The 23,920-nt window shown below is 40.6% G+C and overlaps 1 protein-coding gene across 3 annotated transcripts in view; it reads left to right on the top strand.

Moving 5' to 3' along the window:
- The first annotated feature begins 282 nt into the window (after positions 1-282).
- The window catches only part of SEC24D (SEC24 homolog D, COPII coat complex component), a 49,102-nt gene continuing 25,464 nt past the window's right edge, over positions 283-23,920 (top strand). Inside the window, exons 1-8 of one of the 3 annotated variants that reach the window (XM_027689824.1) lie at positions 283-411; positions 5,199-5,381; positions 6,246-6,372; positions 7,106-7,254; positions 8,794-9,057; positions 9,840-9,961; positions 11,964-12,075; positions 13,397-13,524. In XM_027689824.1, coding sequence (XP_027545625.1) covers positions 5,243-5,381; positions 6,246-6,372; positions 7,106-7,254; positions 8,794-9,057; positions 9,840-9,961; positions 11,964-12,075; positions 13,397-13,524 — 1,041 coding nt within the window. In that variant the 5' untranslated portion in view covers positions 283-411; positions 5,199-5,242. Of the gene's footprint in view, positions 412-2,095; positions 2,179-2,243; positions 2,360-5,198; positions 5,382-6,245; positions 6,373-7,105; positions 7,255-8,793; positions 9,058-9,839; positions 9,962-11,963; positions 12,076-13,396; positions 13,525-23,920 lie in introns of those variants that run through there. The other 2 variants (XM_027689825.1, XM_027689826.1) reach the window with 2 other exon arrangements.

The raw sequence follows: 23,920 nt of genomic DNA, 5'->3' as shown, positions 1-23,920 counted from the left end.
AAACTAAGTCATTTAATAAAATTAATTACAACAGTTTAGCAATCCTGCAATCTCATTTTTATGAAGTTACTTTCCAGACCAATAACGCACTTAAATCTTTAATGCTGTTTCCATGTTTCTGAAATTGAAAACCTTAAATTACTTTTAATGTTATAGGTGGAAACTGCAGATAAATACTACTTGTAGCTTCAAAACATCCAGACTGTGACATGCTGCATGCCTTTTGTCTCAGTGTTCCAGGCTGAAGGACAACAGAAGCATCTTTGAAAAAAAAGAGATGTCTTGATCCATTTCCAGAGTGGGCCTGAAATAAGGGAAGAACTGCCAAAGCCATAGCTTCTACTTGCTATCTTTTGCTGATCTCATCTTTCGGTCTCACTGGAGCTGATTTCAGGGAGGAGAAATCTGATAGTAAGTATTCAGTGGCCAAGTAAGTGCACGGTTCTCCAGTGCTGAATTATCCACAGCTGCTTACTGTTAATAGCTCTGGGCTAGACAGAGCAGGACTGGTGGGACAGTGACTGCCTGTCTCCACGATAAAATAGGGAATGTCCAAACTTAAAACCGTTATTTTCCTCAGTGGCATTGTATTTCAAAAGAATTTTGCGTAACTTTAATGTGTCCATATTATCAGCCAAAGAGATAGGGACGAGGGGTGAAACTACAGCACAGCGATGATGAAAGGCATTGGTTTGCATCCTACTTATGAAAGAGTCACTGATACCCTGCAGCCAAAACCACATCCAGTTTAACTGATGCTTGCCACCTTGGGGATGAAATTTTCCATTCTGATTAGACAGTTAGGAGAGATTTGAAAGGTTCTAGATCTTCCCTGACATGTCCAACAGTATTGGCTCTGATAACATGTAGAGAAACAGCTTATATTATTTGATGCATGTGAGTTATGCAGCTGTCATGGTGTGATTCTTGGGGCTATCCTGTGCAGGGCCAGGAGCTGAACTTTGATTATCCTTGTGGGTTCCTTCCAACTCAGGATATTCTATGGTTCTATGATTCTGTGAGCGATGGCTTTTTTTTCTTCTTGTGAATCCTTTGCCACTTTTCTCTCTCTTTTTTTACTTTTACACCACAATTAATGTTTGTTTGTGACTGGGAGGAACAGTAACTTCACAAATACATCTTCCTCATGTTACCACCAGTCTCTCTCATGTTACTACCATGTTTCTACTTCGTTAATTAGAAAAAACAGTGACTATCCTGTAACCAAGGTAGACTTTTTAAATGCACCTTAACAGTAACTAAAACCAGCGCATATGCAAACAGGTAAAGTACCTGCATCATATTTCACTAGAGATACTTGGGTGGCATAATTTACATAAATATATATATGTCAGATATATAGATATGTAAAAATAAATAAATAAATACATACATATACACATGCATGTATTTGTGTATATGCATGTATTTATTTTTATGTATATATATTTTACATCTATATGTCTGACATACGTATGTCAGATATATAGATATATACGCACATATGCACATGTATATGTGTGTGTATGTATGCATGTATTTATATTTTACATATATCTGTATATCTGACATATATATGTAAAATATATATAAAAATAAATAAACACACACATATATATATATGTATGTATATATATGCCTCTTTGCCCAAGGAACTGGCAATAGAGCAAGAGGACATCATTCTAATCTGCACCAGCGGAGGTTTAGGTCGGACATTAGGAAGAACTTTTCCATAGAAAGGCTGATTAGCCATTGGAAGGGGCTGCCCAGGGAGATGGTGGAGTCACCGTCCCTGGAGGCATTTAAGGAAAGGCTGGACGTGGCACTGACGGACTTGGCCTAGTTGACACAGCGGTGTTCGGTCATAGGTTGGACTCGATGATCTCAGAGGTCTTTTCCGACCTAATTGATGCAGTGATTCTGTTTTTAATGCACTTATGAGGAGAAGTATCGTGTTTGTAGGACACCCCTGTGTTTACAGCAGACTGTGGCCCCTCTGCCGCTGAGGCAAACGTGGACACTCGATGACAGCCCCGCGACCGCCCTCCGCCCCCGGCCGTGAGGGCACGGCCCGGCCGCGGGCGCGGCCTCGCCGCCCGCACTGCGCAGGCGCGGCCCGCGCGGGGCCGTCTCAGACGTGGCACTCGGGCTCGTGAGGGAGCGGGCGCGCGGCCCCAGGTAACGGTCCCAACGGGCGCCGGCGGCTGAGGGGCCGCGGGGCGGGCCGGGGGCAGCGCGGGGGCTCCGGCCGCCCTCCCTCCCTCCCTCCCTCCCTCAGCACCGGGGAACCGCGGCGCTGCTCGCACCCGCGCCGAGCCCGCGGCGGCGGGACGCGGCCCCGGGCGGGCGCAGGTCGCAGGTACAGCCGCGGGACGCGGGGCGGGCGGTGGGACCGGCCACGGAGCCACACACCTGTTGCGAGCTTACGGCGGCTTAAACCGCGTAGTTCGTGGAGATAGAAATGTTACATGCACGGGAAAAATACAGAAATCCTTTGCAGGCTTTGCACTGAATGGAGAAAACTTTAGCTTTTGCTTTCGTGGCTTAGCTCAAAATGTGGTACTGAAAAAAACCCCTCAAACCAATATATATATTTCAATTGCATTCCCTATGTATGTGTGTGTGTGTGCGTGTAGATAAATGTGCACACCCCCAAAGATTGTTTGCCAAATTGAGATTGCAGCGTGCCCTAGGAAGGGACAGCCCCTCTTCCTGCATGATGTGTTACTGAGCACAGTGTGTCCGAAGAAATACAAAGTTAATAGTTCTCCTTCAGTGAGCCAAGGACGCGAGCCTCTGGTTTTGATTCTCCTGTCCTACATGCAGAGACAGAGTTACGTCTTTACTTGCATATATACAGCAATCCTCTGAAAAAGACGACAACCTATTCTGTAATAGCGGTAAATTAAACTCTAGAGTTGTTCCTCAGTGTTGGTGTTGTTCCCCAGGCTATAGGGTGTAAGGCAAACTAATGTTGACAGAGACAGGGAGGAAAAAAGTTTTCCTGTCCTTCAACATAGAGATGCTTGTAGTGAATAAACCTAGGGAAAGATCTGGGTTTAGCAGATCCGCTCATCTCATGCAGTTTCCGGAGTGAATCTGTATGTCTATTGTTAGAACCTGATCACTAAACCCTTAGGTGATTTTTCTGTTGATATTTTGGGTGTTGCCTCCAAACTTTTCTTGGTGTCTTGATATATGTGTCTGTCTTGAGATTAAATATGCTCAGTGTTAAATAGAATCTGGAACTGTGTTCGATAAACCTATATTATTTTGCTTATGGTTACAGTTCCTGTCTCAGTCAGCACGACCTCTGTGTTTATACTGTCTGTGGGAAGTTTGACGTGGCAAGTTGGTTTTTTTTTTGTGTGTGTGAGTGAGTAAGCTGTGGAGGAAGTCATTTCCCTTGGATGCTCTTGCAGCTTAAGGTGTTGGCTGTTGCAGCTGCCTCAAAGAGAAAGTCTCTTCCTTTATATAGACATAAAATATATATGTATATATGTCTGTGCCAGTGTGTAGGTAATTTAGTGCTGATTTAGTATCTTTTGGAGCAACTAAAGCTTTCACTGCCACGTCTTTTCTGATGGAGGCAGAGGAGTGAAGAAAGTACAGCTGGCAGCACCAAGCCTCTCATTAAACATTTCTTCTCCCTGTGTTTACCTCATTAACTAATAAGCAGTAGAAAAGTGCCTAAGTTTAACTACCTGAAGCAGTTTAATACTACGGCTGAGAAATCTTACAGCGCATTGAGGAGCGTGGTTTAGAGGGTTGCACGGGCAGGGTGTGGAGAGGGCTGGGCCCTGTACACAGCTCAGGGTGGTTTCTTGTCTGACGTGGAAGATCAGTAAAACTGTTGGTTTTTTTTTCTTCAGAAATAGATGTTTAATTTGAGAAGCCTAGAGATGGGTTTTCTGATAGGGATGGCTTTTCTATACCGACATGTACCAGAGCAGCATGAATTGATGTGTGTCATCTTGAGGAGCCTTTGTGTGTGCTTCTGGAGCACAATTCCTGATTTATTTTCATCCAGTTTGTGTATTTGAAGATGACTCCATGTCTTGAGCTTAAGAATGTGAAGTGTAGGTGATTGGGGAAGCTATTTCAAAGGAACATTTAACACCAAAAATGATAGTTTATATTGTATACCTTTAGTTCTTTGCGATGCCTGACCTATGTGCTTGAGGCTCTACAGGAGTAGGAAATGCTCACTCAGTGTTTGGATCCTCAAGACTTTCCTCAAAGTTTTCTAAAATTTTATTCTAAGCTCTTTACCAAAATCTGACTACAAGAAGCAAATAATATGACTTGTGAATGCTCTCATCATTAGAAAACTTTTTCTGAATTGCTTTTTGTCAAATTCTGTTTTTTTGGTTGTTTCATTTTCTTTAACAACAGAATCAAGATGTGAAAGTGTAGGGACAAGATGCCTGATAACAGCAAGGACAACATAGAATACTGTTGAGGCCATGCTGCCCTCAGAGAGCAGCTTCTCACTTGTGGAAGACCTTGTGCTGAATCTTGTCACACTGTGGAGTTCTGCAGTAAAAATGCTGCTCAGGCTTGGCCCACTAATGCAGAAAACAACTGGAAATAGGATCTCTCTCTATCCTGTATTTTATTCTCTCTTTCTCCAGAATAAAAGCAAGGAATCTTCCCTCACTTGCTTGGAATGGGGTTTGTGTAAAAGGTTTGATGGAAAGCTGGTGCCACGTTCCACATTGCCTCTAAAGAAAGGCGTGCTAGGACAGGAGAAGGATTTGCTAGGGGAGTTTTATACTCCAGTCACTCTGCCTTTCCTGATTTTTCAGTGTTCATTGGGATGGCTGGTATTTGGGAAGCAGGATTCACAGTGTATTTTCCAGATGTGGTTAAGTCAAGGTTTTCCTGGTAAAGAGAGCAATTTGGGACTTTCCTTTGAGTTTTTTTGTCACCTGCATATCCATTACTTAGTTTTTCTCTCCATGGGCCTGGGAGAGGTGAATCCCATTCAGAAAAAATCGGTGATTTGTTTTAATTCATGCAGTATGTGGTAGTGCTGAGGAAACCAAGCAAGCAAACAAACTCACTATTTGTCCTTGACTTCAGGTCCTTTTTTGCCTTCAAAAGCCTTTTATCTTTTTTTGGAAAATACAGTTCACAGCCTTTTAAAATGCACAGAGAGTGATGAATAGTAGCAGGTGTCACTTTCTCTTTTGCAGATCCTTAAGGAAGACCTGATACTTGGAATGAGAATATTGCCATCATGAGTCAACAAGGTTATGTTGCAGCTCCTCCATATTCCCAATCCCAACCAGGAATAGGAGGTTTTGGATCACCTAATTCTTCACTTCATTATGGACATTATGGGGACCCGAACTCGTCATACTCAACACCTCAACCAGGTATGATTTTGGCTTAAAATTTCTTTTAAGAGTCTACTTTTCTGTGGTGGCGTTTTGTATCTCCTTTTCTTACCTTTCTAAGTTTTACGCTGCTGCTGCAACAGGAAACAAAATAAAAGAAGTTTTACCCAGTTTCTCTGAAACTTTTTACTAAAGACAGCAGGAGTTGTGTTACTTTAGTCAAAAGCTGAATATAGTCAGAATTCTGATAGAACTACTTCTGATAATTGGTATATTACAATTTTTGGGAAAAATACCAGTTTTGGTACCATATAATTTTTTTATGTTAGAGTAATTTAAAAGGAAATAATTCAAGGGGTACAGGTTGAAATATTGTTTATTCAGCACTGCTGTCTGCATAAATTACAGTTTCTTCACAGTCAATGTAGTAGGTCTGAATTAAGAACCATTTTCAGTATAGGCTTGGAGGCTTGTTTTGGTTTTGTTCTTAAATGTTGTTCCAAGTTTTTGTCCTTACCCTGGTGTCTAAAATCAAAGGGACCTCTTGATTCTACTTAGAAATATAACTGGGGGATAGGGAATGATGAGTTTCCCAAACTGTCTGTTCATTGTTTCTTTCTTACTGTCCCTCCTGGCTTCTTTTTGCTGGGAAGGTACAAACTGCTATTTGTTTCCTTTGTACTGTCTGTTAGTTTTTCATATCTACTTATATGACTGATCAGAAATATGTGCTTTCTTAGGGAATCACAGAATGACTGAGGTTGGAAGGGGTCTCTGGTCCAGCCCCTCTGCTCAAGCTGGAGCTGGTATTCTTATTGCTAAAACAGGGCTGTACACTGTTATTTCTTGGCCATCTTGTGCTTTCTTACAGAGTTTTACATAAAAGTGCTTAATCTTTCACAGGTGTGTCAAAATCAACTGTGCCTTTTGGATCCTCGGCTCCTGTTGGGCCTCCCCCACCTGGTGCCCATCAGTTCAGCCAGACCAATTTCCAGAACGGGCCTGGGACACCAGGGCAGCAGCCACACAGGTGACCTGAAAGAATTGATATGTAAGATCTGAGCTGTTTGACCTCTCTTGCCTCTCTATGAAGGGAATGGGGAAACCCCTCAGTTTTACAAGGAGTCGTAGGAAAATCAGTGTTAAACTTCTGTGGGACATAGCCCGAGATCTTGTTTTACCAGAGTGAAATAGTGTGGTAGGAAATAACTTCATAAGCCACATGTGTGTTTCTGCTTTCTTTTCTTTAGTTATTTTTCTTGCATTCCATATCTGATAATCATGAAGCAGTTTTTCCCTACCTGCATCTCTTTTTTTCCTCTACTACAGAGAACTCCTCAACAGTTTCTCACTTCCTTTTCTTCTCTTCACAGATTTTTCTCCTAATCTTCTTCATACATCCCTGGTAGGGAATGTTCCTTTATAAGCTTGGAAAGGGGATGGAGTGCTGTGATATGTTCAGAAGCTTGTGTTTCTTAATCTTAAGGCTTATAGTTATTACCACTCTCACTTTGCCATGGCATTTGTTTCTAACAATTCAAACAAACATGTACTGCCTTTTTTACTTAAACAAGTGTGCAGTATCTCTGTGCTTCATGTGCTTCATATGTTTTAATACTAGTGAGCAGAATGTGGGCAAACTCTCTTAAGGCTTTGTCCTAATTAATTGTTTTGGCACCACCCTTGAGAAGTTATGAGATCTTCTAGAGTTATGATTGGTTGATGTAATTTTTTTGCATAACTGCACTAATTTTTCCCTTTAGGTTTCAAGGCCCTCCACCTCCAGGCAACACAGGAGCTTCCTATCCTCCCTACAGTCATCAGTCACAACCAGCCTTCCCAAATGCTGCACCTGCCTCATCTACAGCACAACTTGCTGACCAGCTCAACAGCATGCAGATAAATAACTATGGTAATGGTTTTGTCTCATCTGAGTGACTTTTTCTCAGTTAAAGCATTAAGACTATGATAATTAGAAACTTACTGAACTTCTGTATAAACAGAAAATGAAATCTTTAGCCACTGATTTGTTTAAGCTCTTAGAATTCTTTTTATCTCATCCAATGCCAAAAACAGTATTATTGGGTTAATTCTGAATTGGTGTTTGATGAACCTTCTGTAAAAGTTGGCCATCCCATCAGTCATTTCTCAAATTACTTAGTGAACCTGTCAGGAACAGCCAAGGCATGAGCAATAATATGCAGACAGGGTTTAATTTTCCTCACCTTTTTACAGTTTCTCTCTGTTTTGAAACTCTCTTATTCTTTTTTGTCTAAATATTTTAATTTTTCATCTAAATTTATCTGCATTTATTTTGATGTTAGAACATCTCAAACCTAGGCCATGAAGTAAAGATGTGACCATGTGATGCTTCCATGTAAATTACTTCCCACCACTAATTTTGATATGTATGTAAATGCTGTAAAAGATATAATATGAAAAACAATTACGTAAAATACAATGTTCTCATGTTATGTGTTGGAAGGCTGAGATACCCTTTAGGCCACTGAGGACAAATTCTATACAACTTTGCCTCTCTGTTTGGTTTTGTTCTTGTGACCTTTCCACAGCTGTAAGACTGACTTGATGTAACTTTACTGAGTGAGAAATTCACAGCTTGAAATCTACTGGAGTGATATTTTTGTACCAGCTGAAAACCCGAGCTTGTGTTTTGCATGTGAAATCTTGTTTGCAATTAACATGTCTGACAGAAGATGCACTTTAGTGCTTGTGTATTAACACACTGGTCCTTTTGATTCAAACCTAATTTTGGTTATTTTTTAGCTTTCTTTAAAATTATTTTGCCTTAGCTCTTTGTGGAGAAATTTGACTAAAAAATGTAGGTTTTGTAAAGTAGTGAGTATTTATAGATAGTAAATCTCAAAACCCTCTGATTTCCAGGGTTCTCTTAATTCTAATTGGAACCTGGATCCTATAAACAACAAGCTATTCCTTGCCAGTGTGTACACAATAATTCCCACGTTTCATCTTTTAGCATCAAGTGGATTTATTTTCCATCAAACTTGTCATGGTGAAGTACAAATAGCAGACTAACAAAAACATGCCACATAAGAGAAATTGATTATTAAACAAAAAGAATGTTGTTTCACATTCTGAAATTAAATATTTCAAAAGCAAAGGCTGATCTATGCGTATTCTAATCAAGAATTGTCAGTCTGGCTTCCCTCTCTCTTTTCCCATCCATCCCAGCTGCGGGGTTCTATTGAAAATAGAGCCAAAAGAAAAAAATTGAATGTCTGAATCAGTTCAGACATACTGTGAGGTCAGATTTGTAATGTGGACAGACATGTAGAGTCCCCATGGTGCAGCACTATCAGCATGGGATACAAGATTGTCTCTGTTAAAAGTGGATTGAGCAAGGCCAGAGCACCTTCCACACAGAGTTGGGAGGTCATCACTTGACACTCATCTGACATAGTTTCTTGCTCAGGTCCTGGCACCGCTCCAAGCCCTGGGCATCCGGCATCTTTCCAGAGTCCACGACTCCCACCACCACCAACCCAGCAGCAAATGGTTCTGCCACCTGGGCCACAGGTTCCTCCTCCACCAACCAGTACTGTCAATGGCCTTTGTGCTCAGCCATCATTGCCTCCGATGGCCAGACAAGGTGGAATCCCCGGACCTGTCCCTCCAAATCCTAACCTGCAACAGCTCCCAGGACAGCCTCCAGGGCCTGGATATCATCCTCAGCAAGGTAGGGAAGGATGTTTGTTATGTAATTGAAAACAAAACATGAATGGAGAATCCCTGGTGGAACTGTGTCCATTCACTGCTGAATATTCAGCTGATTGGAAAAACAAAAATTTCCTTTTTGTAGAAAGGTGAAGATGTGCATTGTCAATCAGTACATCTGAGACAGGCTCTGCTTTTGCTCAAAAGTTTAGCACTCTGTTGAGACTTAAGAAAAAGAAGGAAATTAATTTACATCAGAAGGAGAATTACTTGGCTAGTAATTGGTAAAGGCACATAGTACAGAAAGGAGTTTCTCCTACACTCTGTAAAGGTATGGGCTGCTCTCTGTCTTACAGTAGTGTCATAAGCAGCTTTCAGAAATGGTTTTCTGTGGCAAAAGTGAATTGTAACTGAATACAATTATTTCACCTGACATAGGTGAGTGAAACAGTTATTTTGACAACTAAAAAGCTGGCTAACTAGACCAGCTTGATTGACTGATGTTAGGGGAGAGATTCTCACTGATGTAATGGCCTGGGTTGAGTAGCTGTGGTCATCTCTGCTAACCATCCTACTTAATGTATACCTGAAGACTTTGGGGCCAGAGTTGTCACATGTAGTCTTATTCTTACCTTTAAAACACAAACTTGGCTTTAAAAGCCAAAGGAATCCCTGTCTTGTCCTTGCTGAAAACAGAAGGGAAGGAGAAATTCAGTAAGATTTAATTTTATGGCAGAAATTGATGTTAAAAGTTGATAATGGGACTTAAATACTTTAAATAAATTGTCATTTGTAACTCTGCAGCAAACTATGGTCCTCAGATGGCAGGATCTCAGCTGTCTTATCCTGGTGCTTTTCCTGGAGGTCCAGCACAGCTCTCAGGCCCACAACAGAAGAAGCTTGATCCTAACTCTATTCCAAGCCCAGTAAGTAATGTGGCACTAATTTTTTATAAAAGTAACTTTCTACTGCCTTTAAGATAAGGGAATGGCAGTGCTAACATTGTGTTCATTGTAACTGGTGGGGGTTTTTGTAACACAAAATTGTGCTTGCATGGCTTGCTTCACAAGATATGCTGTAGTGTTTGCAGTTTCCTATTTATGCAGTTTTGTACCTTGTGCTGTCAGTTTGGGATAAATTAGTGCATAAAGTTAGTTTGATTACTGAAGTTGCTTTGTAAGTTTATCTAGCATGGGACATACTCATGACTCCAGATACTTTACTAGGAGCTTTCAACAGGATTCTTAGTGTGGCAATGAGCAGTACTGAAGGATCCCTTGAATTCACTGCAGGAATCTTCCACTTTGCTGAGGCAGGTTTGCTGCACAGGAAAAACATTCTTGCAAAAGCCTGACCCTGTCTAGCAGGGAACAGTCTTGCTTTGTCCTTCTAGAAAATATTTGTTTTATCCTGTGATGGTTTTGATGTAAACCCCCCAAAATTTTGGAAAAAACGCTTTGTAATCCCTTAGGGGTTAATGTAACAGCTGCAGTTGCCTCTGTTAAAGGCAATTTTCGAGGTAAATATAACTGAAAACCATGGTGTAAAAAAAACCCTAAAGTGAGTGTCTGTATGAATAACAAATGCCCTCAAGTCAGTCAGTCCTGGTGTTTGTGTGGTGCTTTTTACATCGGAAGGATAAAATGGTCTTGTCTAAGTTAAAAAAAAAAAAAAAAGGGCAGGGGGAGAAGGAGGTCTGGCATGAAAACATGGGCTGATGTCTTGTTTCAATTCTGCATGTAGCATAAACAGCCTTGACTATGACAGCCGTGTTAAAATAGGTTAAAAGGGTTGGTTAAGCAGCACAGAGAGGATCGAAATGACATGTTTAAAAGAAACACGATCTGGGTCAACGTCTGTAAAGGGCAAAAAGCTAATTCAGAATGAGGAATGAGTGTGGCCATGTGTATTTCTGTTGTTATATTTACATTATATAATTACAGAAGTGTTGCCAGATAAATTTACTTCTTATCTGTAGCCATTGTTGATTTATATTTCTCTTACATATGTTAGAGGTTGATATGTGCTCTGACAACATTTATGAAAACTAGCATCTGGGCTTTGTCAACAGTTATTTCCAAGAACAATGATATATTTAGGTCAGTTAGCTGCAGAATTCTGTGGTACACTGATCCTTTGCAGAGCTAAGTCTGAAAGTGGTTTACTTTCTTCAGCCAGCGGACCTTTTTAGAGCAGAACCTTTTTCCTTCATATGCAGGAGTTAGCTATAAGCATACATGCCAAGAAGGGCAGGGAAAAGTAATTAAGCAGAAGATCTAAAAAGCTCTCTGAAGAATGTCTTGTATATTTAAATTGCAGTACACAAACTTTATTGGGGGGGAAAAAAAGTTACAGGCCCCAGACTGTTTTCAGTGTGTTAGGAAATACCTCTTGGACATTGATCAATAGACTCTATGCAAGTAATTTTGTTTTTTTCTTTGTTTGCTTTCCAACAGAGGCTTCTGAACTTCCCTAGCTATTATTAGAAGTTCATGTGCAGTGTAAAGATGCCATTCCATGAGATACTGGCAGCAGTGGCAAAGCCAGTTTCAGAAATTCCGTCTCATCCCTCTTGCCTCTCACAGCTGTTTGGATGCGCTCTAAACAAGGTTGTGAGGGAAGAGGAGGAATAATGGTATCGTCCTTGGGATCTGATTTCTGGTGTGGAACAAAATACAGCTTTTTATAACTTTGGTTATATCCTGAAAAGTATCAGACTTAAACATGAGTGAAGGACTGTGCAGAAGTAAGAGAGAAAGGAATTTGGGCAGTAAAACCAACTGCATTGAGAATTTCATGACATGATGTGGTAAATGCTCTAAACTAGGCTTCAGCCAGTGTCACTTGGTGTAGATGTTAGCCTGTTTGTGAGTGCAGCTGGATGCATGGCTCACCTTTCTCATACTGTTCTTGCTTCTTATTCATCAGATCCAAGTAATTGAAAGTGATAAAGCTGCCAGGGGAGGGCAGGTCTATGCTACAAACACCAGAGGACAGGTTCCTCCTCTCGTCACCACTGACTGCGTAATCCAAGACCAAGGTAACTGCCCTTACTGATTTGGGAGTCTTTCTAGATGAAATCAAATACAATTAAAAAAAAAAAAAAAGACTAAATTTTCAAATTTCTCATCTGAAAACGATGTTCCTTACTCTAAATTGGACTTGAAATTGGAAACTTCCTTGAAATAAAAAAAAGGGGGGGAAGGAGGGAAGTAGGAGTTGAATTCTTACACCTTACACCTACTCTACCTTTCCTGGCCTTTAAAGTAATCTGAATAGTTGAGACAACTTTTCTTTTTAACTTAAAATTTTCTAAGATGTTACATTTCAAGTTGGAAATCCTTTTTGGATTCCTCTGAAATTGTAAAAGATGGACACTGGAAGAAGCAGTGAGCCTAGACTCTAGCACTGCTATGTTTTAAGATAACAAATTTTAGAAAGTTCTCTTCAACAGGGGCAGTGTGCAAGCTGTCTAGTTGACTTACACTGGCCAAAGGAAAAATTTATCTGCCTTTGCCTCTGCCTAGAGCCTGGAAGTACAATCTTCCACGTGCTGCTCTTGACAGCAGACTCGGTATTTTAATACATGTTAAATTGGTGGTATTACTCAGCCCAGCAATAATTTATCAGTGCTGGGATAAATGTATAAAATGTACAAACACATCAACATTTTTTTGGCATTATCTGAGGATGGGATAATGCAGTTCTGATGATCCAGGAAATTCCTGTCAAGAAACTGAGCAGAGCTGCAGCTTGATAGTTCAAGAGGGAGGCTGATTTCTGAGCTCGTGTCTCCTTGCAGTGCTCGGCTGTAGTGCACAGCACAGTTTCTCACTGAGGGGCCTGGGCTAAGTGTGCTACTCAAAGTGGTGTGGTGACTTCAGCACACTGTATTTGGCAATATAAGTGAGCATGGGGATGTTAACACAGATACACTATTCGCTGAGTCAGAGCTAGCTCATTAGAGCAGTCTTAACAGTAGGTATCAGTCTGCCTCATTCCTTTATATACAGTGCTGATATTGGGGGGATATCATCTAAGTTATCTTTTTTTAAGATCTTAGATATGATAGGTTTCAAACTAATATCTTTTGTTGCAAATAATTGTGGGATTATTCTTGATATGTTTAAATCTCTGCTTTAAACTCAAACAGCAAGGAAAGATTTAACCAGAGGGAGGGACAATGGGCTGACAATAAAGAGGAGAGATGGGCAGAAGCCTGCATGGGAGGGAAAAAAGCATGTATTTAATGTAACATATGCGCTTGTTGCTTGATGTTGTTGTTTTGATTTTTCTGCTTTGTGTTGGGGCGGGAGGGTTCCTTCTCCCAGCCTTTCATTGTGCTGTGTTGGGTGTTGCAGGCCACGCCAGCCCTCGTTATATCCGATGTACCACCTACTGCTTCCCACTGACTTCAGATATGGCCAAGCAGACCCGCATTCCACTGGCAGCTGTCATCCAGCCTTTTGCTAATGTCCCAGCAAATGAGGTAAGGGCTACCTGAATATCAGTCCTGTGTAGTTTTGTCTCCTAAATATTGCTGACTTGTTCTTCTCTCATCGGGTTGGGGGTGAGAGGGTTTTACCTCAGACTGTGAATTGGTAAGACCATAGAGAGATGGCAGAAGACTGTGGGTCATGATGCAATTTGAAGGGATAAAAATCTTCATTTGGAGAAAGTACAGGAGTGATCAGTCTGTAATCTGAACCACACCTGTTTCCACAACTATCTTTAGTTTATGGCAGCTTTGTTAGTTGCTTGCTCTGCTGGAGCTCTGTGTGGCCAAAGACATTAGTAGATGAGTAGGACCTCCAACTGTATCAAATTATTTTTAAGATGTGGAGAGTTGGATTCAAAGAATGACATTTTTCCATTGAGATCTTTGCAAAATAATTTGATTGCACAACAGACCAAGAAGATAATTGCATTTTCTACTTGAATGAGCTGAGTCATATAACTAAGACGAATGTAACCACCCATTTTTGGCACTCATTTGGAGGCACTAACCTCGTCAGTTCTTTTCTTACATGACCATCTCTAGTGGCCTTTGATATTCTAAACATACCCCTAGTTCTTCTGCAAAGTATTTCTGCAGGGTGACAGTATTCGGGGGTCTTAAGACAATTACCCAGGTTTGCTGGTACCCCCAAAGTGTTTTTTCAATGCATTTCACTGCATCATCTGTGGGGTCATCTTTGTTGTTCTTCAACTCCTCTGTTGCACAGCTTCTAAATTCTGCAAGGTCTGCAGAATGCATTTCCTTTCCTGATTTACTTTCAGAGTGCTATTTACTGAGAGAAAAACTGAGGGATTTCATGAAGCTGTAGTATGTGATTCCATCTTCAAAAACTCTTCACAGAAAGCATGCACAGAAAAGCCTAATTAAAATTGCTAAGACCTTCAGTGCTTGGTTTTGCAGTCTTTGATTTTTCTCTGACTTCGTTTTATTACCTGTAAATTCTTAGTGGTTTGGTTTTTTTTAAATTTACCTTGGTAAAAGCAGATGTTGTTCTTTATCAGGATGGATAACTTCCAATCCAACAGACCTCTGTAGTTTGAATTAAGAATATTATTTTAGCAGGGCAGTATGTAGTTATCTTCTCTGTGGTCCACAGGGAAATAGGATGTATTACTCATGGTATTGCAGATACAGAGTCTCACCATTTGTCTGCTAGACAGCAACTTTGGGTTTCATTCCAGTTCTGGAGGGGAATGTGCAGACTTGGCTTGTTGCCCCCGCATTTTCTCCTAGATGGAACTCCTGCTGTTGCTTCTCTACCCCTTCACTTTATCAGCCAACCTTTACTCTTTACCACCCTTTATCCCAGTTTCAGTCCCCAGGTGGCACTTACCAAGTCCACTTTGGTGTTGGCTCTTCGTTTGTTCATCTTCCACTTAGAGTCTGCCTCTAGTCCTTTATGTCCCGCACTCACGGCTCCCTTGTCTCTGCATTGTGTTTGGACAGGGTGAACAATGAGCTTCTAAAATCTGACTCTCTTCTGCATACATAAATTTGCAGGATGTCCAAACACTTGTGCTTGGCCAAGTTCAGGGGGGGTTTCCTGGGGTTGGCAAAAAGATGTGCTGGGTGACCCACCCCTTCTGAAGTGTCAGTGCTCACAGGCTGTTGGAAAGGTCAGTGGGGCTCATTAATCTGTAAAGAGCAGTGTGTTTTTCCCTAGCCTTTTTCTTGGAGGAGGCTAAGAAAGCTCTGAAAAATGCCTCTCAAAATTGGCAAAAGCCCAGTGTGGAAAATTTTAGTCAGAACAATTATAGCTTGGTAAAGTTATAAGAACTAAGGAGGTACGTTAGAGTAAGAAGCGCTGGGCAGCCTTAGCTGAGGCACTTTTTCCAAGGCTTGCCTGTGCCCTTTGTCTTCACTGCTGCTGCCAAAATAAGATCTTGCTCTTAAGTTCTTCTAATAAAAGTGGTCTTCCATATGGGATTTATAACTGCTTTAATTCTGAAAAACCATTTAATTGAAAGAACTGGGCTTTTTATAGAGGTAAAATACATTCAGGGGCTTACTCGTGCTTCTAAACTTCCTAGTATGGCATGTCCTGCCTGAAACTAGTGACTGCAAGGCACAGAATGTTCTTTGTTTCAGAGTATCTAGCCTGTCTTATGCACAGTACCTTTTAACAATGTCTACAGGTGATGCTCATCACATGTGACAGGGCTACAAAGTGGAAATCTGTCTGATTTCTTTATTTCTGGATAAACAGCGTATTGTACATAATCTTAATATAATGTGGTTTTATCTTCTTGCCTTTTGTTGAATAGTTTCCCTTTATTCATGTTGGTTGCAGCTTCAGCTGCAGATATGTCTTTTTTTCTGCTGTTTCTGACATACTCAGTGTTGGGGTGAAATTCTCCCCCAGAGAATTTCAGTTCTGTTTCTTTTCAAAGAGGAGGAAGAAAAGCAATGGCTACAAGGGTTTAGTGGACCATGGGTGGGAAATGGCCACAAATGCTTTGTGCAGCTGGTGATATGGGTGGGAACAGCTGAGACACTGACCCATCTCACTTGAACTGTGAGGACTTGAGCAGGACTTCAGTAGACATAATCCATTATCATGCATATTACACACTGTGCCTTTCTTGGTTGCTAAAGCCATACTGTAAAAGCTATGAGCCAGTGGGGTCATTCAAGTGACAGATTTATGAGTGTTCTATGGATACAATTGATCATCACTTAGAGATGAGGATGAATTGAAAGTAGTATATAAAATACATTTGAATTTTCAGTGGTCTGTTGCCATAGATTCATGTCTATATGTATTTCATTTTTTCTTTATGCCATTACTGTACTAACGCAGAAACAAAGGAGAAACCTTACCTTGTTCCCATTTCCCATGAGGGTTGAGTTTTTTGTTTTGATGTATGTAGCATTTGTTGTGTAAATAATACCAAGAAAACTGCAGATCCGTGCTATCCACTCCTATCCATACTTTGCTTGACACTGTGTAATCTGAACTGCAGCAAAAATTTAGAAAAAAAATAAAAGAAGAGAAATAGCTGAGTTTATTGACACTGATAAAATAAGATATGTACATGAGGGGGAGAGCACAGCAGCATTTAGCATTTTCTTCTGTCAATTAGATGCTGTTTATTTGACTCTGTTCAGATTTTACTCTGAAGAATCAATAGTGCTCCAGCTGACAGGGGCTGGAACACTTCCTGAAGTTTTGGAATTAATGGCTGTAATGATTTTTTTTTTTAAATAAGCTGTCAATTGTATGCATAGTAACAGTAGTCAACTGGAAATTGAGCTCTGAGGATTTGCTTCCATTGCCTAAAAACACGGGGGGATGGACATAAAAGATCCTGGGAACTTTCAAATAGAAGTTTTAGGTCTAGTGACTCTCAGTAGTTTTCTCAGAAATACACTTTCAGTTTGAAGGTCCAAACTGGAAAAGGTAGTTTGGGATTTCAGCAAGTCTGAAAGGCAGATTTAAGCTCCTTAGTCACTGTGGGTTCTTTTCACCCTGTAACTAGGACATCAGCCAAGTGGAATGTCTGCACACAGAGGCTGGTGTCCTGTCTCCAAAAGTGAAGTGTGAATATTAGCATACAAAGTGATTTGGGTTTAGTTTTTTTTTTAAACTAAAATTTGAGAAAAAACTGTCAGGAGCTGAGAGATACACAAGCTTTAACAGGGACATCCAAAGAGGTTTAGACCAGATATCTCCATTTTTAATAAAGAATGGGATACAAATTATCTCTGGGAAAAAATAAGAACAGCAGGTAAAATCATCATGGTGCTAGATGAGGATGTTTAATGAAAGATCTCTTGCATGTTGTGAATAAGTGTAATGTTTCTGGGGGGAACCCCAAGACAAGGAGGGTTTGCCCCTGCTGAGAGAGAAAATAAATTCAAAATTTCAGAAATGTAGTGGGACAAAAAGATGAAGATGCTGTTGCTTTATACCCTGCTAAAAACTCTCCCAGCAGCTGAGACCCGATGGAGTAATATTGTGTCTGAGAAGTGTGACAGCATCCAGAAGTGTGGTGGATTTCTTAAAATGAGATTCTTAAGTTGAGGGGACACAAGGGAATGCAAGGGAAGACATAAAAATATACCTGTCCAAGTAGGCTGCAGTATCAACCTTCACATCAAGAGAGGAGAGGTCAACTCCACAAGTTGTGGTTGAAAGAGTAAGAAAGTTCTAATGCTGGTAAGATGCAGAATCGTAACTTGCTAACACTGCACAATGAAAACGTGATAGAAAAGCCAGTGTCAAAATTCTGATATTAACTGAAGGAAAGGTCACAAATGAGGCTTTAATTCAGAAATGTTTAATTACATGTGAGAGTGAATTTAAGACGTAAGTGGTGACCATTAATTAGCGATGGTTGTAGGGTTGTGTTTAGATCCCAAGAACAGGTAAGCTACCAGCACTAGGCATGTAGGCACTGAGCTTCAGAAGACAAAGTGAAAGGGATTTATTCAGGAAATCCCTCAAGCTGGAAGTTAGAGGGGCAAAATCCATGGAGGGCATGCAGAGTTTGCTGCAAAAAACCTGAGCCCATCTAGAAAATTCTAAACTGGTGAATATTACCCATGCACTATATATCATTGGAGACAAAGGCTGTTAAAACATTCGTGCCTTACCTCCCCTACCCAGTGTCTTGACAGCACTAGACATTTCAGAATCTTATCTTTACCAAGTCCTTATTTATTATTTCTCAGCAATAACAGTCCATTTTCACTCTCCTGATTTGGATGATCTATGGAAAGTATTTGTTTGTTATAGATTGAGAATACACTATCATTGTTTGACAGAACTTATTTTTAGTCCACCAGTGCTTTAGCAACAGTCTATAAAAATAAACCAGCTCTCACAGTTATCATCATAGACCAAGCCCTACATGAATTTGTTTTGGAGATGTATGAATGTTTCCAGAGCCTGAATAAACCATGTGATCTTGATTTAACATTTAATACTACTTGCTAAAAAAAAGTTAGTTAAAAGAGTATTTCATGTTGTAAAATCAAATATAAACAACTCCAAATAATTATCTCTAGCTTGAAATATTTAAGTATCTAACTGCTGCCTTCTTTGCTCCTTAGTAGTTTTGTGTCATCGTTCTCTTTCCTATTTATTTGAATCTATTTTTTTAGAAATAGTTGTTGATGGTAATCTAACATTTCACTTTTCAGTTCATTATCTACTTCTCAGAAATGCTGTTGTTCCTGAGCTAAAAGCCATTGAACCTTTTCAGAATAGTGGACTTTGATAAGGAGCAGTGCAGCTGAGCTGTTTGGAAAGCCCTGGTTTTCACAGGGGTGATAGTATGGTTTCCTAGATAGAGTTGCATGGTTAGCAGCAGCTAAAAATTGACTGAGGTGAATAACTAGCATGTGATGCATTGTTATAATGTTATATATTTTCTTTTAGATCCCCCCATATCCTTCTTTGGTTTTAACTAAGGCATTCATACATAAAACAAATGTGAAGAGTTAGGGAAATCCCCACCTCCTGCAATCCACCTTGGGCTCAGTGGGACTGAGGTTCTGCTGTTCCTGTTCTGTAGCCAGTGAGAAGGATGAGCAGGCTGTAGCCTTAGTTTGAAGCACATGTTTATGTAGACACACACATTTATTAGCAGTTATATGCAGTTATGATTCAAGGAGAGTGAGAAATGCTTACGAAATGATTCCAACTAAACATTTTACTGGTGACTCCTTTCTATTAGAAATGTGTTAAAAAACTCACACTGGAGAACAGATCCTTGAGGTGCTTGCTGATAACATCTACCCACCATAAAAAGCCATCATTTGAATTTTACCCTTTGATTTCTGACTTTTGTTTGGTTACTTATTCACAGGAGGCCATTATCCTGTATAACAGGAGAGCTTAGCTAATTTAAGGGTTTTTGATGAGGGATTCTATCAAAAGACTTTTCAAAAGGATTATATTATATCAACTTGGTCATGCTTATTGCCATGGTGGCCAACTCTTGACAGAGTTCAGTAGATCTCTGTCATGACGTCCCTTCACAAGAACCACATCAGCTCTTCCTCTGTATATCCTATTTATCTGTGTGCCTTTTTATATTCTCCTCCATTGCAGTATCTGCCTATTTGCCTTCTGTGGAGGTGACTTTGCTGGTCTGTAGCTCTGGGATCACCCAGAATTTCTTTGCAAAGTTTCTTTTCCCATAGCTGCCTTCCTTCCTTTTGGGCACTGCAGCTAAGTTAGGCAATTGGTTTTATGTACAGCTCAGCAGTTTCACACTGAGCCTGTTTAGACAGGGATTGCATGTTAGACAGTAAAACTGTCCATACTCCCAGTAAACTTTTTAAAACTATCAAATGATGATAGTTTTAAGGAAATTTTTTGAAGAGAAGTTTCTGAAAGAGTGACTGGTGACAGGTCTGTCCTGCTCTCTGTATTGATTGTGTTGCATATTCTGGTCTCTGGATTGTCCAAGATCCAGCAAAGAATGATTTTGTCCATGTCTTTGGGGCACACTGTCAAGGTCCTCTGTGCTGGTCCATGGTGAGAGTAGAAGCCCTGCGCATGTGACACACCTTCACACATGTTGCTGTATATCGCGGTGGTAAGTGTGAGCCTAAGCACACATCTTCCAGTTACTAAAATAAAACAACTTCCAAAGCGTCCTTGTTGGTGTCCTCATTTGGGAGAGAGCTGTGAGGCTTTGGGCTCATAGCTCTGAGTCTACCTGGAGTACGGAGCAGGACAGGTATTTGACAATCTCTTGTTGCTCTGCCAATGCTATTTTACTTTAATTTCTCCACTAGCTGGTGCCAGGTTCATGTCTGGGGGTGTTGTTTAGCTCCCCTGGGGTGCCAGATTGTCATCCATTGGATGGAGAGCCCAGAACTCTCAAGCATCTCCAGGTGCTCACCCAGAAAGTCTTATACCACCCTGAAGATCAGTGCCTGTAAGCTTGGTTTCACAATGCCTAATTTAGAGGTGCATAAATCCTGCATTAGATGAGGCTTTTTTTATGGACTATGCCTGTCCTAGTCTGCATTTGGTAGTAAATAATTTGGAATTGGATTGCTTCCCAAGACTTCATCATGAAGCAGAAAGATTTTTGTTGCCCTGTTGGGCTGTAACTACTCTCTGTAACTAGAATGAACATTCAGAGCCAGGTTTAGCAGTGGCTTTAACAGCGGAGCTCTTCCTAATTGAAGTAAATTTTCTGATTTCTTTTTTCTGCCTTTTTGGTTTTAGTGTACATTGAAAAATAGTCTTAAAATGTACTCTCTAAAATACTTGTGCAGGATGTTGGTCCATGCACCACTGTTGGTATGGTAATTCTGAAAGAGATGAGGACAGTGACTTGAAAATCTGACATTTATATAAACCTTATTCATATTGTAATCAAAGTTCCTGACTAATTGTATACAAATTTGAAATTTAGACTGGGCAATGCCTTTATAAGGATGTTGTAATTGGTTTGTGCTAAGTTGGATACTGTGACTGTCCTATGGAATTGTGGCGGAAGAAAAAACTGACTAATCAACAGTACATATAGAAGTAAAAAATTAAAAGTAACAGTTATATACACTTAGCTGACCAACAATATTGATAATTTGTTTTGCCAATAAAGATGACACTCAAGCACAAAATTACTTTGCCTATTGCTCTCTAACTGCAAATGGCTGCTTGAATGGCATTCGCCGTTCTGTGTGTGCGTTGTCCTCTCCAGGCTGCACTCCTGAGATGGAGTTTGTCTCATCTTAGGCACTGACCAAAGCTGACTGTAGCAACAGCAGCAAATTGAATATTTTAAGACTGTGCAAGCTCTAACCTTAAGCTGTCAGAGATGTTACTCAGTTACCTTGGAAACTTCACAGTCAGAATATGCTCCTATTTAGGAGCGACTTTAGGACTTCAGGAGGAAAGGTTTATGTTTTGCTCTTTAAACTGGAGTTGTTACTGTGTTTTCAGTTTACACGTATTTTACTTATCCATGCATATTACTGCAAGGTTGTATTTTGGATGCCACCATGTAAAGTGTGTTATTACAGTACAGTTACCAGCCCATGCTTGCTGAGTAAAGTCATAGATGACCTCGGTCCTAGAGTGAGGATCAGAGCAGTGAGGATCTGTGTGTCCTTAGCTCAGGTCATGGTGTAACCCCAGCAGCAGCCAAGCTCCACATAGCCACTCCCTCACTCCCCCACTAGTGGGGTCAGGGAGAGAATCAGAAGGCTGACAGCTGGAAAACTTGTGGGTTGAGACAAAGTTTAATAGGGAAAGCAAAACCCATTAATGTCATCAAAACAAGGAATGAGTTCGCTGCTTGCCATGGTGTTCAGGTTGTACCCACTGTACCCACTGCTGGCAGCTGTTCAGCCGTCTCCAGGAGTGCAGGGCCCCATCATGTGTGACTGGGGAACACAAATGCCATCATTCCAAATGCCCCCTACTTTATATCCTGAGCATGATGTCACATGGTCTGGAATGTCCCTTTGGTCAGTTGGGATCACCTGTCCCAGCTGTGTCTCCTCCCAGCCTCCCAGGCAACCCCAGTCTCCTCCCCAGCGTGGCACTATGGAAAGCAGAAAAGGCATTGGCTCTGTGTGAACCCTGCCCAGAAATAACAAAAGCACCTCTTTATCATCAACCCTGTGTTCAGTACAAATCTAAAACACAGCCCCACTCCAGCCCCAATGAGAAGGTTAACTGTGCCCCAGCCAAAGCAGCACACCTCATAACTCAGTTCCACACTGCCCCTTACTTGGGACATTCAGCTGTAGCTCAGTGTGAACAAAAGAGAGGAGGGTACTTGCATACAAATATTCTGGATGGTTGATGGTTCTGGAGTCTGCTTGAAGCATGCCAGCTACCATAGCAGCAAAAGTATTCAGGGAAGAGAGACTCAGAGCAGGAACATCCCTATCTGATGTGGTATTTGTGAAGTAACAGTTTTCTGTTGACCTTCAAAACTGTCATTGTAAAAAGGACTTGACTTTTATAAAGGGCATTAAACCCATCCCAGGTCTCCGTGCTACAGAGGTGAAGTTATTCAGTGCTGCTTTTTGTTCACATCACAAAAGGTCTCCTTGTGCTTTCCAAGTACTCTTGTGGCAATCGGCTCTAGTTGGCTTGGGAATGCAGCAGGGCACTTTAACTATGCCCGGTTCTTTCTGATTTCAGTGGAAATAAATTAATTAGCCTTAGAGGCATGTTTACTAATAAATAGTGTCCAAGAAAGCCTACAGATAAGCAGAACTATTTTATCCATCTCCAATTAAAACACTCCTAAATGTTTCTATGCTTTTTTTTCTAATTAAAGTTTCTTTCTTTTAGTATATTTAGCTGTGCAAAAATAGGAGCAAGACAGTTGCTGTTGTGAAAGTTCTCAGGAATGCAAACATGAGTAGACAGTTTAAAAAGTCACAGTAATGCCTCAAAAGAGAAAAAGCTCTAGGTTTTCGAGAAGAAGGAGACCCTGCACTCATTAGACTTTCATGCATTGATCCTAAGTCAGCGATTGCTTTTCTCTCCGATGAAAAATATTATATATTATGTATTTGTGCACACGTCTGTCTATCCACCTATATATGTGTGTGCATAAAAAGGAAAAAAACATATATTTCATCTCTAGAGTTGATAAAACCCCAGCAGATGAGAATGGACCTGCAATCCAAAGTGGGGTTTTGTTTTTGTTCTTGCTAAAAAGCTGTGAATAACATTGGTAATGTTCTTCTGATTTAGAATTTCATCTGTGAGAAGTGTTGCTTCTGAGGTCACTACGCTACATTTGAATTTATACATAAACTTAAATATTTTTTCTCTAAACCCCAAGCTGCCTATTCCATGAGTGCTCTTTGAAGTGTTGCTTTATTGCCTGTCCTAAGGATGTCCTAGAGCATATTAGAAATGGTCACAGCTTTGTTTGCATTAGGTGCTGCTTGGCCTTCTAAAACAGAATGGGGGGGATATCCCAATGTGCCCATTATCTTTGTATGGTACAGGCTGTGCCTGTCTTCTAAACTGTGCTGTCAGGTTTATCATTTTCTTAGTATTCTTAAAAACTTCATGAGAGGATAAACTTACCTTGATATGATGATACAGTAAGGGACTGGGCCTGTCATCAAGTCAGTAGTAATAGTATTTTGTGCCCAAAATCAGTCTGCTATTTTGAAGATCCTCTAGAGTTCTCTCCAGTGATTTGCAAAAAATATAAATGATGCCAGCATGAGGTGTCTTTTAGAGTTCTGTTTGCTTCTGTAAAACAAGCCAGACGGAGAACAAACCACTGAAAATCAAACTTCTGATTTTAATGTGAAAGTCCTGTGATCAGGGGAGCCTGGACTACCTCCCTGGTAATTATTCCTTACTGTTTCTGTAGGGAAGCTTTCTAAAACTTGCCTGCCTTATTTTTCAATGGTTTTGCAG

Source organism: Neopelma chrysocephalum, unplaced genomic scaffold (assembly GCF_003984885.1).
Source record: "Neopelma chrysocephalum unplaced genomic scaffold, ASM398488v2 Primary Assembly neopelma1_78, whole genome shotgun sequence".
Classification (NCBI taxonomy): Eukaryota; Metazoa; Chordata; class Aves; order Passeriformes; family Pipridae; genus Neopelma; species Neopelma chrysocephalum.
This window is presented reverse-complemented; position numbering and strand designations above follow the sequence as displayed.